The sequence below is a fragment of the Zosterops lateralis genome (genome assembly GCF_965231275.1).
Source record: "Zosterops lateralis genome assembly, chromosome: Z".
Classification (NCBI taxonomy): domain Eukaryota; kingdom Metazoa; phylum Chordata; class Aves; order Passeriformes; family Zosteropidae; genus Zosterops; species Zosterops lateralis.
The window spans coordinates 51,687,557-51,701,384 of NC_139800.1; the positions used below are offsets into that span (position 1 = coordinate 51,687,557).

Below are 13,828 nucleotides of genomic sequence, written 5' to 3' on the forward strand. Positions count from 1 at the left end.
ACATTATCTTAGGGGGCAAGCAGCTTTCAACTGTAGGTGGTCATAAAGTTTTTTAATTGTCTTACTTTGAAAAGTTTGCACATGCCAGCATTTGAGTCTTGGCTGATCTTTAGAGGAACTTGTGTGTACTTCTTTGACTTCCTCTAAGTTAAAAGAAATCTCAATGATGACACCTAATACTTAGAGAGTGTCTTAATAGTTTGAGTTGTTGGGAGTGTAGAGAGGCCTGGAAATGAAAGCTAAAGGCCAAATACTGACTTGTAGATGCAGCAGATTTCTGGGTTAGATTCCTACTCTTTGTGCAGTAAATAACTGTTCACAGTAAGTTCCTGTATATTCGTATCTAGAAAGAGATAGAATTTCACAAATAGATCAGTAAGTAAATAAAATTTAACTTCTAATATGCATGATAATTCTATTCATGTTCATAAATCCTGCTATTTGCAGTGTACTTTCTGGCATATATATTGTTGTTAAGGCTCAAAATTTCTTGCCTCCTTCTTTTTAGTAATTTGGAAGAAGTAGGCTTAGAATGATATGAATAATAAGGTTGTGACACAAACTGACAGATAAGAAATGCAAAGTTGAAGCTGTGACATTTGTCTCTCTAAAGCTTTCTTTTGCCTGTTCATTGTCACTTTCGATGGCTTAAATCATTATTGTTTATGAACAGAATACATTTCTTGTCATTAGCATCTTTCTCAATTGAAGACAAGTGTCTTAACTCATCTAGTTATTCATGAACCAAAATGTAAAGGGGCTCTAAATGGCACTAGAAATATTACAACAAAATATTGATCTAACTAATGTTAGCTGTTAGTAGCTTTAATATTAATTGGTTCAAGCATCCACAGCTCAATGTGTTTGTGTAAGACACTTGGAATTTTTCATGTGTGATGTTCCTTCCATACACACTTTTGGATTCCTTTGCATGTTGCCTTTGACTTTTCTATATCGAGAAAAGTTTTCTTCAAACGTTACACCTAGTGATTTGTGGTGATACACCAAAACCAAATCTTTTATTTAGAGGTAACCACTGACTGTTAAAACATGGCCATAGTTCCCATTACTGCAATATAGTATGTGTACATCATCATCCTCTCACCATGTTTGCTCCAAAGAGAGCTTCAGGGGATACTGCAGAACAAAAACAATTTTTTTGCTGATAGAGAGCAGAAAACTAAGCTATTTATAGAATTTTTGTGAATTTAGGTGTAGTGCAGACTAGCATGAGCTGACCAGAGGTTACAGTGCAGCTGACTTAGGTTCATCTCCATCCAGAAAAATTGCTTTGTTTCTGAATTCCACTTTGGCTCACTGTTTGTTTCCACTATTTCCCCTCAAACTTTCAAGCTTTTTACACAAATCTGTCTTACATCAGTTGAATTAAGAATTAAAATCAGAATTACAATAGAAAATTTTTATTTTGCACAAAAGCTCAGTTCTTTCAAAGTTACCCCGTGTTCACTGCATTTGACCATCAACATGGCAATTGGCCACACAAATAAAAAGTTAATATCTGATATTCTGGAGTCTCTGAAGTCATTACTGTGTGCTTTTTTTGTCTTGTGCAGGGGTGTCTCGGGGTGTGGGGTTTATCCGGTTTGACAAACGAATTGAAGCAGAAGAAGCTATCAAGGGCTTGAATGGCCAGAAACCTCCAGGTGCCACAGAGCCCATCACTGTAAAGTTTGCTAACAATCCAAGCCAAAAAACCAATCAGGCCATTCTTTCCCAGCTGTACCATTCTCCAAACAGAAGGTATCCTGCCCCTCTAGCTCAGCAGGCTCAACGTTTTAGGTAAGTCAAATAATGTGCACAACTGTGCTGAAACTTGCATGTTCCCACAGGCCTGTCTGTTTGCCTCTGTGCTTGTGCTTTCCTCTTTGTCTGACTTCTCTGTGGGAAGAAAAGAGGTGAATGTTGAACTTCAGCTATGCTACCACACTACAGCTAAACCCAAAAATGCATGCCATCCTGTTGATAGCATTTCCATGTCTAATAAGCATACTTTGGTGAACCAGGGTGGCATCTTTTTTGTACTCAGCTTTTTTCCGAAGATTGCTTTTCATTTCCTAGGTTATTCTTGATTAATGTGCAAGTTGATTCAGTTAATGTTGACCTAGGAGATTTAGTGTTCTTTTCTTGGCCATACAGCATGCCACAGCAAGCTTCCTCTTTATCTACCCCTATATTTTTCCTCTGCCTTCTGGCTTTCAGGCTTCTTCCTGGTTAGTTGTAAACATTCTCCATTCCATACTTCATCTTTTCTTGTTGAAACTTTTCATAATGAAGATTGTTCATGTATTTTCCGTACGTGCTTTTTGGGGATTTATGTTCCTATGATTTTGAAACTATTGCCGTATAGTTCTCTGTGCAATTTAGTATATTGAAAAGAACAGATGGTGAGAACAAAGTGAAACAAGCACTGTATTGTTTACATCCATGAATACCTTGGATTTTTTTCAGTGATCTTGATTATTTCTTCCCTCCCTCTGCCCCTGAACAATGTGATCAGATTGTGTTAAATAGTAATACACTCAAACACTATTTCTATTTTGTTTTCAAGAAACAAAACCAGTTGACAGCTTGTTTCAAAGAGAATAGACCAAATTTCAAAAGCTCTGCATTGCTTAGGTTTGCTTATAAGCCAAATAATCAAGAGTTCATGGACTGAACTATCAGAATTTCTAAATTTTTCTTTACTTCAGCTTTTTGGCCTTACGTGCTGTCTCACAGGTGTGAGAAGTAGATGTTCTGCTGTAGGAGAGGGGCTAACCAATTTTATTTACTTTTTTGTATTTCTTCTTACCATTTCTTAGGTAATGAAAGGGCTATCTTTGCAACAGAGTTCTGAATATTGTATAAAAGTAGACTTGCCATTATTATATAGACAGAGTATAGAGGCAGAAAATGTAGGATGGGCTGAAGTGCATGGTATGAAATAAGGGTTGTGTGTTAAAACATTCAGCATATTCTGACAAGTCTGGCCTGCAGACTCCTTGAGTCCTTCTGACTGCTCATGTTCCAAGATACTCCTCTGTTCAGTTTCACTCAGATGCTGGCTGGGATAGCATTGGTATTTCAGTGATACTCCAGGTAGATCTATTATGATTTGTAAAAGTTCTCCCAGCTTTCAGAGGTTTTTTGATTTTTGCAGTAGGTTTTCTTGATTTTTGGGGACGTTTGTTTGTGGGGGTTGTGTGCATGTTTTTTGGGGGGCGGTGGGGTTGGGTTTTTGGCCGGGGGCAGGGGGTGGGGGGGAGGGTGGGTTTGGTTTTTCTTGGTTAAGACCTATTTCTTTGCACTTAGGTAATGTCACTAGACTATGCCTGTCCTGCAGCCTTAGGCTTTGTATCTAAAATTTGGACTGGTAGAGATTTATTTTTCTTTAAACGGAATTATATTTTGTAAATGTCGATTTACATTTCACTTGGAAGCTTTGGTTTTTTTCTGAGATACATAAGTGTAAAGTACTGCTTAAAAGCACCTTAAGAGATACTGTGATTTGCCCCACATACAAGTTTAATGGCAGCAAAAAGCGTTGAGTAATACCAAGTCTGTAGTAAGCAGGAGAGTCAAATCTCTCTCACTTTTATTGATGTGGAAGAAAGAAGTTTAATTTACTGGTCAAAAGGTCAACTGAGGTTGCAGGCAGATTTTTTTTTTTTTTTTTTTTGTCAAGGCCATCAGGCTAATGTTTCATCACTAAAAGACAGTCTTACTAAATTTTAAATCTTTACACTGTAAAGAGAAATTATCTTTTCTTATTGTTCAGGTTTTTGCCTTGTATTGTTTCATCCTTCCAGATCTGGTGCTGACTCTGTAGTTGAGATGGCACCAGTGCTTCAGATCTTTCATGTGTTACACATTGAGGAAATCTTATTGACATTTCAGACAGAATTACCTGATGCAGTTGCCCCATCTCTGTTTATAATTGACAGAGGCCTGAAAAGAGCTTAAACTCTAATAATAAAATCAACATAATCAATACAATGCTTCCTTTTTTTCTTATTAAGAGAAAATTTGAGCTGGACTTTCAAAAGTGGCTCCATATAATTGTTCTTCGGTTTCTATAAGATGTATAATTTAAAGCATCTTTAAATTTTCCAGTGAAAGTTCCTGAGAATTTTTCTAGAATATTTTCAAGTCTTCAAGGTAACTGATGAAAAATCATACAAGTGATGCCATTACTGTATTAACTCCTCATCTGACTGCCCTTGTAACAAGGACCTATAAGTGGTGGTATTTCTAGAAGTCTTCACCTTGTTCTCCACTCCTGATGTCAATGACAGTAGACCTCAGTCATCCACATTGTCTGCTGAACAAGTAGTCAAGTATTTTTTAGTTTCCTTTTTTCTGCTCTTTTAGGGGTTCAGTAGTTTCTTGTTGGTGTATTTTGCAAACCCAGCTCACTGCAGAATCAGTGTGTTCTGGAAAACTAAATAAAGTGTACATTTTTTTACCTAGGCTCATATTTTATTGAGTCTTAAAGAGGATCTATAGTAAGACCTCTTCTTCATGTATCTGGGATTTGTCAGAAAGAAACAAGAGCTTCTTCAGGGTAAACATTTTTTTAAGAAGTAGTTTAAAGGACTCTAGGCATAAGAACAATAGCAGTGGTGCCTACTGCATATTTTGGATATTGGCTAGGTGATTTTAAATGGTTTAGAGTTGTGGTGGCATTCTATAACTGGGCAACGGTGAGGCAAGAAACACATGGAGAAATCCTGAAAATAATATACATATATATGTGTGTATCTATATTCTAGAAGCACTTAATCCTAGAAAGACATAGCATCATAGAATATCCTAGGTTGGACAGCACCCACAAGAATCTTCAAATCCAGCTCCTGGTCCCACACAGGACCATCCGCCAGAGTTCCTGATAGCATTGTCCAAACAATTCCTGAACTCTGGCAGGCTTGGTGACATGACCATTTCCCTAGGAATGCTGCTTGAGTGCCTGGCCACCCTCTAGATGAAGAACCTTTTCCTAATATTCAACCTAAGCCTGCCCTGACACAACTTCAGGGCATCCCTTCAGGTCCTGTCACTGGTCACCACAGAGGAGAGATCAGTGCCTGCCTCTCCTTTTTCCTTCATGAGGAAACTAGAGTGTGAGGGGGCCAGCTACCCTTCATGCTCCCCAGGCTGAACAAGCCAGGTGATCTCAACTGCTCCTTGTACAGCTTCCCCTCCAGACCCTTTACCATTTTCTTGGCCCTCCTTTGAACACTCTCTAATGACTTTGTATCTTTCTTACCTTGTGGCACCCAAAACTGCCCCCAGCACTGGAGGTGAGGCTGCCCCAGTGCAGAGCAGGGCAGGACAATCCCCTCCCTTGCCTGGCTGTGATGCTGTGCCTGGTGCCCCCCAGGACACAGGGCCCTCCTGGCTGCCAGGGCACTGCTGACTGATGTTCAGCTTTTTGTTGACTAGGACTCCCAGATCCCCATGCTTTTCAGTGTCTCTTTCCCCAGTCTTTCTGTATATCCATGGTTGCCCTATCCCAGGTGCAGAATCTGACACTTGCCATTTTTAAATGTCGTGTGTGCTTGGTGATTGCCCAAGCCTCTGATTTGTCAAGGCCTCTCTGCAGAGAGTCCTCTCTCTGCCTTAAAGGGAGTCAACAGGTCCTTCCATTTTAGTGTCATCAGCAAACTTACTTAGTATATATTCTTCAAGTCCTGCATCCAAGTCATTTATGAAGATGCTAAAGGGCACTGAGCCTAAAATGAAGTCCTGTGGAATCTCAGTAATGACCAGTTACCAGTCAGGTGTCACCTCATTCATTGTAATCCCTTGTGCCTGACCTGGGAGCCAGTTGTTCACCCATCACATAATTTGTTTATCCAACTATGTACTGCACATTTTGTCCTGGATCAGAAGGATCCTGGGAGAGGCAGTATGAAAAGCTCTACTGAAATCCAAAAAGATTACATCAGCTGACTTCCCTTGATCAGCTGGGTGGGTTATCCTATCATAAAAGAAAATTAAGTTTGACAAGCAGGGCTTTGGCCTCATGAAGCCATTCTGGCTGAGTTTGTTTTTCAGTACTTCTCAGAATAATCTCCATAATTTTACCAGGCACTGAAGTGAGACTGAGAGGCCTGTAGTTTCCAGGGCCATCTTTCTTGCCCTTATTGAAAACTGAGGTAGCCAGCTTCCAGCCAACTCCATATTCCCAAGATCATTAAAAACATCATTGAAAGAGTTTCCACAAAGACACCAGCCAGTTCTTTGACATTCTTGAATTAATCCCATCAAGTCCCATAAATTTTTAGGGATCCAGTTGGAGCAGGAGGTCCCACACAAGTTCAGGGTTGTTCACCATTCTCACAGCTCAGGACACTGGGACTCTCTTAGCCCATCATCAATATTAAAGATGGAGGCAAAGAAAGCATTAAACTTCTCTGTCTTGTTTGTGTCCCTGTTTGTGGGGTGACCATCCTCATTCTGTAACAGGCTGATGTTATTTTTGGGCTGCTCTTTGAGATGACATATTTAAAAACATTTTTTTGTCATCCTCCATTTTTTGCAAGCTTCAATTCCTGTTGAGCTTTGGCCACAAAAATTTTCTCTTTCCAGTGGCAAGCAACATGTCTGTATTCTTTCCATGTCCACCTGAATTTTCCTCCTATCCTTACACTTACTTTTTTTGCCTTAGCCCTACTCAGCCAAACCAGCCTTCTGCCTCCCAGCATTCTGAAATTGCCAGAAGAAGTAGCAATATGACAAATCTTTCTTTGGAGTTTGTTACAACAGTTGGTAGTGGTCTAAAACACTGCATCCGTTTTGTCTGATAGTCATGTCAGAAGCCTCAAAGTCATGTCAGAAGCCTCTTCCCAGTCTTCCCAAATAAGTTAGTAATGTGGAAAACTTCACCGATGTGGTCACTGACTGTAATTTTATGGTAACAGTATGTGATTTAGGCTGGATTTGTGACCATGGTGCACTTTGTGAAATGAACTTCTTATGATTGTGGTTACTACACAAGAATATCTGTTTTGTATTCACTATCAGGTGTAATAAGGTGCCATGGCTCTTTCAGTGGTGATACTTTAACATTGCATGAGGTTCTGTACACTTTAATGGATTTGACAGTGATATGCTTAGTTTCCTTAATCTTAAAGCGTGGAAAAGTCTGAAGACTGAACATGTTGCTAAATGTTTTGCAGGTTGGACAATCTGCTCAACATAGCTTATGGAGTAAAGAGGTAATAAAGGATTAGTTGGTTCCTAACAACCAAATTATTTTGAAGTATTTTGCAAACTCTTACTTTTCAGTAAGATTTCCGTTGGATTTTTGCATGTTGAGACTTCAGCTGAGATTGTTCATTTTTATGCATTTTGCATGAAATAGACAAGCCTTTTGTAGCAGTTCCATTAAATTCTTGTTTCAAATGACTTGCTAATCCTCACTGGTTTTATGGCATGCTTTCCTTTTGATTTTCTGTTACATCATTTCAGACATACCTAGCACTGTTCTCCCTAATCATGTATAATTTTTTACTTAGTATTTGTGCAGTTAGGGGGCAAAAAATATTTTTGATCTTATCTTTCTAGCCTAAGCAACATGTTCATTCTGTGAAAAGCTCTAAAGCTCTGTATCATTCTCTTCTTTAATTTTGACATTTTTTTTTACTGGGATTTTTTGTGAACAACTCTATTATGACTCTATTTTGCTTTTCCTCATTCTTTAGTAGGTTTCCTCCAATGACCATTGATGGAATGACCAGTTTGGCTGGAATTAATATCCCTGGACATGCAGGAACTGGGTGGTGCATTTTTGTGTACAACTTGGCCCCTGATGCTGATGAGAGTATCCTCTGGCAAATGTTTGGACCCTTCGGAGCAGTAACCAATGTGAAGGTCATCCGTGACTTTAACACCAACAAGTGCAAAGGTTTTGGATTTGTGACTATGACAAACTATGACGAGGCAGCCATGGCAATAGCAAGCCTGAATGGATACCGCCTTGGTGACAGAGTTCTGCAGGTCTCCTTCAAAACAAACAAGACACACAAAGCCTAACTGGTTATTCTCAGTGCATTAATACATGAAAACTATACAACAAAGGCAATTTACAAGAAGCTTTACGCATTAGTAAATGCCTTTGTTGTATGCCAGTGTGGAAATGGGGATAAAATGACTACTTCGCATCCTAAGAATATGTGAGATTTTTTTATTGCTAATATTTGAATTAGTACTTCTTATCTATCTTTTGTGTTTGAGTATTGACAAGAGGTACAGGGTTTTTACCTGTCACAATGCGTATTCTATTGCCTTCTTTGAAGAAGGTGGACCTTTTAAAATGTTTCAGCTAAGGGAAGAAGTTGTGGTTTTTGGTTTTTTTTCTTCATACATGACTGCCTTTAGCCTATGAGTAAATATCAAGGCTTTATGTAATACTATAATTTTTCTTTTGTTGTTTCTTGATTTGCTTTGTAATTAATTTACATTGTAATGTGTTATTATTTTGGTTTTGTTGTTCAAGAAAAGTATCAGAAGTTTACATTTTATTTATAAAGTTATAAGCTGTATTTATTTCATCACCTTCATTTGGGTTGGGGAATGGGAACACATTATAAAAGCTTATTGTAAGAATACTGGAGAACTTTTCATAAAGCAGTACCTTGCCAAAGAGATAAGAGCCTCTTTGATGTGGGTTTAAAAAAGCATCTATTTTTATAAAAAAATAAAAAAAAAAATTTGGAGAAACTTTTTACTGGTCCTGGAACAAATATTTTGACTTGAATACTTTGAAAAATCTCTTCGTATGACACCTAGTGAGCTTTTAAAACTTACCAGGAAATTTGCAGTTGTTGGGAAAAAATTAAGAAGGATTTATGATGTAGAACTACTTTTGAGACCTTTGTATTAAGAAGTAAAGTCAATGGGATGCACTGTTGGTTTCATTTTTTGTAATCATCAGTGGAGTCATAGATCATCCTGGTTATTAAGTGATAGGTGGCTCACTTTAATTTGTGATTTTGAAGCAAATGAAAATTAAAAAAAAAATATAAGAGCAAGCAGAAAACTTTAAACACTGAGATATGGGGGAAAAAAAATCTGTTCTTCCTAAAGAATTCCCTTCAGATAGAGCTCATGGTGTTTAGTGATGTACTTGCTATTGTTTGAAGAATTGTTTTGTCTTAAGAAAAGACATCGAGCATGGTTTGTGCAGTAGCAAATCAGCAAAAGTGGCCTGAGTTGGATACGTTAGGAGGTATTTTGGAAGTTAAGTTTAAGGCTAACACCTGAGCTTTGTGTAATGTAAATAAGACCTTAAGTTATGAACCTTTCAGCTGATTTTGATTATGTTTTTTTTTAAGTTACATGCCAAGTGATGTTCAATTTTGAATGTTTTTGTATAGGTTTTTTCTTTGTAAATGGCATTAACATTGTTACTTGAGGTCTGCTTCTTTTTCTTTCCTTTTTTTTTTTTTTTTTTTTTTTTGTCCTGAGGACTTGAATTTACAGTGCATCAGATCTGTTGCTACTTTTGTCTGTAGATAGTCTAGCTTCAGCTGTTTATGGTGATGCAACATTTTTGTTTATAAATATGTTTGTGGTAAAGAAAAAAAACAAGTATAAACATACGTTTTGAGCAAATTTCCTTACATTTTTCATATGAAAACCATAAATACCTGTATGCTATTGAAGTTTAACTTTGTATGATGCTTAAATCACTATTTGGGGAAATAGAAAAAGTCTTTACCATGTATTGAAGAAATTTAAGAAAACAAATACAGAATATTTTCTGATTAGCATCTAGCTTATAATTAAATTTTTTTAAAAAAAGCTGAGGGTTTGATGCCTTCACCAGGATGCACTGACAACTATGTAGTTACGTCCTGCTTTTTGTATAAACTGAGATGCTCATACGCTTCCCCTTAGAAAAAGCAATGTTCTATGCATAACATAGTTGTACACTATCTTTGCAGTTGTTTTTGGTTCTTATTCTTTTAAATTGTAGTTATAAAATTTTCAGTATAGTACAGTACATATACTGTGAAGCGCGTGCTAAAGTGAAAAAGCAAGTTTTCATGCTGACCCACTCAATGCTATTCAAAAATCAATTGGCTTCCTGAGTACTTCATTCTTAGATGCATTTAGATTGTTAAAGCTAATCCTCTGCATTAAAAGTTGTATATAGTATAGAAAACACAAACTTTCCAATGTGGGAGAAATAGTAGCTACATGCTTCTTTCCTATACTACTGTAGCAACTAACGGCATTGATGAGAAGGCATGTAAATTGGGCTTCACTTTACAGTGTTTAGCAGAGCACTTAGTAAAATATAAGGCTGGTATTTATTTGAAGTTGTATAGTATGAATTCACATTTGTTGGAATAGAGAATATATTCTGTTGGATATTTAAGAGGTTGTACATGTTTTCTTTTGTGTTTGGATTCTTTGTACTTTTTCATGTTCAGTACATCAATAAACAAAGTTGAAGGGAAAAAAGTCTCATAAGCTGGTCTTTTACCATATTTCCCACTGCTTTAATGAGTAAGCAATCTCATTAAAAGGTTTCTGCAAAGCTCATGAACTACTTGTAATTTAGGTTAGCATCTTAGTTATCAAGAAGGAGGTAAGACAGTGGAGCTGTGTACCAGTTCCATATCCTTAGAATTAGTGTAGAATCTTTTCACTTTAATTTTTCATTAACCACTCAGTACTTAGGCTGATACAATAAATGAGAGTCATTAAATGCATTCACTAAAAATTAATTTGCTGTCTGTCTAGCAGGTGCTATGCAGTGTAACTAAGTGAATGCCCTAGTGTGTTTTTCAACAGATGAGATAGAAAGATTAAGTATCAGGGACTCACTCCGAGGTGAAAATAGACCAGTTGAATTGTGCTCTGGCCTTCCTGAGACAGGAGCAGTGACCAGAAAGAAATCCATATCCAGAGCATTGTGCAACCTCCCCCTGTCAGGCTGAAGGCATTAGATCCAGAAGGAAGGAGTGAATGGAGGCAAGTCTTTGCTTTGCACAACAGGCAAAAGGCCTTTCTTCTCCACCTCACCCTCCCAAGTGCCTCTTTGCAATGGGTGTGAGGCACTGGATGTGGTAGAAAGGTCCTCCAACAAAGAAGTCTATGTCCCTGGGGCATAGTTATGGGCATGGCATCCCTCCCATGAGTTATGGGCATCACCAGGAAACTTCCTAGCCTGCTTCAGCCATCAGACTCATGCTATTTGTCCTCCATGTACATGGTGATGAAGCCACAATGCATAGTCCAAAGGCTTATTAAAAGAGACTTCAAGGCTCTAGAATAGTTGGAGGGGTAGTCGGGGCACAGGGTATTTTTTCCTCTACTTTTGTAGGTGCAGATAGTGACATTGAAAAAAGCCAGTCTTAATGGGCCCAGTCTTAATACCTGACTCTCGGGCTGGTAGCACACTGCCACAATTTTGGTTTCTTTTGTATAATGGGTTGGCCTCCATGGTCCTGGACGTGATGAGTTTGGATGGGATTCACCTCTCTAAAAGGAGAAAGAGGGTTTTCATCTAATGGAGCTTATTGATAGGGTGTTAAACTTGATATGATGGGGGAAGGAGATATAATCAGATTTAGTGGTGATAAGGTGTAGGGTGACATTCTCTCCCAGTCAGCAAGAGATGCCTAAAGCCCAGAGAGGGGAAGGTCAGCAGGAGAGAGCACTTGGATTATTTCAAGGAATTCCAGATACTCCAGCCAGAAGGCTTCATAGGGGCCCAACTCAAATGTCTCTATGCTAATGTACACAGCAGGGGAAATGAACAGGAGGAATTAAGAAATATGTACAGGACTACAGTCATTGGCATATGGAAATGTGGATTGATTCCTGTGACTTGAATGGAAAGGTATGGGCTCCTTAGGAAGGTCAGGCAAGGGAGATGAGAAGGCAATGTTGCCCCCTGTCCATGACCAGCTGGAGATCATGAAACTTCACCTGGGGATGTATGAGCAGCAGACTGAGAGTTAATGGGTCAGGATTAAATGCAGGTGAGCCTTTATAGTGGGGTCTGCTACAGATTGTCTGACCAGGAAAACCAAGCAGCTGAGGTCCTTTACAGAAAGGCAGGAGTGGCCTTGCATTAACAAATCCTGATTGTCGTGGGAGACTTCAGCAACACAAGTGTCTGTTGAAACGACAGTGCAGAGTGGCATAAGCTTCTTGCATTAGGAGCTTCCTGGAATTCTTTGGTGATAATTTCCCTCTACATGTTGGGTAGATGAGCCAAGGAGGGGAAGTGCTGTGTTGGATTTTATTCTGACAGGGAGGGCTGGTGTGGAATGTGAAGCTCAGGGATATTCTGGGCTACAGTGTCTGTGAAATGATGGAGTTTTGAGATCCTTAGGGCAGCAAGGAGGTTGCACAGCAAGCTTATTACCCTGGAGGCCAAGAGAGCAGAATTCAGCCTCTTCTTGGTAGAGTACCAGGGGATAGAGCCCTGGAGGGCAGGGGACCCCCCAGAGAGCTGGATGATGTTCAAGGCTTGTCTCCTTGCAAGGGAAATTAGGCAAGGATGCAGAGGGCCTGCAAATATGAGCACGATGCTCCTGGACAAACTTAAAACATACATAGCTTACAGACAGTGACAGCAAGGAAAGGTAGCCTGGGAGGAATACAGAGTTGTGTTTAAATCACATTGCTCTTCCATCGCTGTTGGCTCAGCCAAATGCGGTTTCCTCAGCTCTAGAAACTGGCCCTGCTCACCTTGGTCCCTGGCTCTGCCTTAGGATGTCCCTTAACTAGGGCTGCTTTCCCTGGCAAGTGACAGTTAACCATCCTCGGGTTCCAACCCTAGTCTTTCTTTATGAAGTACAGGGACAGGGGAGGATTTACTCTTTATCATTACACCCATTTGTTGTTTAATTTACTGCATTAGTAATTCTGGGCTCTGTTAATTGGATGTAGTTTGCTGGGGATATTTTCCTTTTCCAGTACTTCAAGTAAATCTTTAAAAGCTAGTCAATTCAACTTTCTTCTGCCCATTTGAGATACATACACGTCTTAATTCAGTTTTTTCACTCAGTTGAATGAGTGAAAGCCACCATTGAGAACACAATTCCAGAAGTGGTTCGTACAGTATAGCTTTTATTTTTAAGTGTTTTCTTTCACCTTTTCTTTTTCATCTTTACTCTGAGATTTTTGATATGAAAACTGTAGCATGTGTTGTTGAGCATCACACTACAGTGTTGTGGAATTGAGATTACATGAATGAGTGAGTCTGTGAACAATACACATAGATAATAGCACCTCAAAATGTCAGTCATAGCTAATAAACTGACTACTTAGGAAAATAGTTGTGTGCTGATGGCTTTTTATATAGTTATGTGCTTGGATGGCTGTGGAGTAGTGAAAGGATACAAGACACTGTACTTGGCAGCAAATGAGGAGCTATACCTGGAGTTTCTATTCCAGCAGGGACATACATATGTTCAGCTTTCACAGAAGGATAGCTTTTAGTTCTCAACTTAGACCAGTTTGAGTACAGTATAGTTAGTCATAGTTGAAGTATTTTGCTGTATCAAAATGAGGACAAAATATGTTTATGTAAATGACTTCAATTTAAAATCAAAACTTCTTTAGATGCAGAGAAGTCAGCAGTCAAGAAGCAACGCTAAAATTTAGCAGTTATAAATACAGTTGTACAGAGGAACTGTGCGTGCTGAAAAATACAGATTTGATTATCTGTAGCTGACCGCCTTATATGTAGATAGTACTTTTCTTACTATAGTAAAGTTTTATAAAGCTAAAGGAAATGTTGTGAAGCTGCCTTATGCCATTTGTGGGACTAGTTCCTTTTGTATGTGAATAATAAGAGTTC

The 13,828-nt window shown here is 38.7% G+C and overlaps 1 protein-coding gene across 1 annotated transcript in view; it reads left to right on the top strand.

The window, feature by feature from the left end:
- ELAVL2 (ELAV like RNA binding protein 2) overlaps positions 1-9,959 on the top strand; it is a 47,496-nt gene extending 37,537 nt beyond the window's left edge. The window contains exons 5-7 of the mRNA XM_083883017.1: positions 1,575-1,800; positions 7,182-7,220; positions 7,707-9,959. Of these exons, the coding sequence (XP_083739143.1) occupies positions 1,575-1,800; positions 7,182-7,220; positions 7,707-8,037 (596 nt within the window). The 3' untranslated portion in view covers positions 8,038-9,959. The remainder of the gene's footprint in view (positions 1-1,574; positions 1,801-7,181; positions 7,221-7,706) is intronic.
- The last annotated feature ends 3,869 nt before the right edge of the window (positions 9,960-13,828 follow it).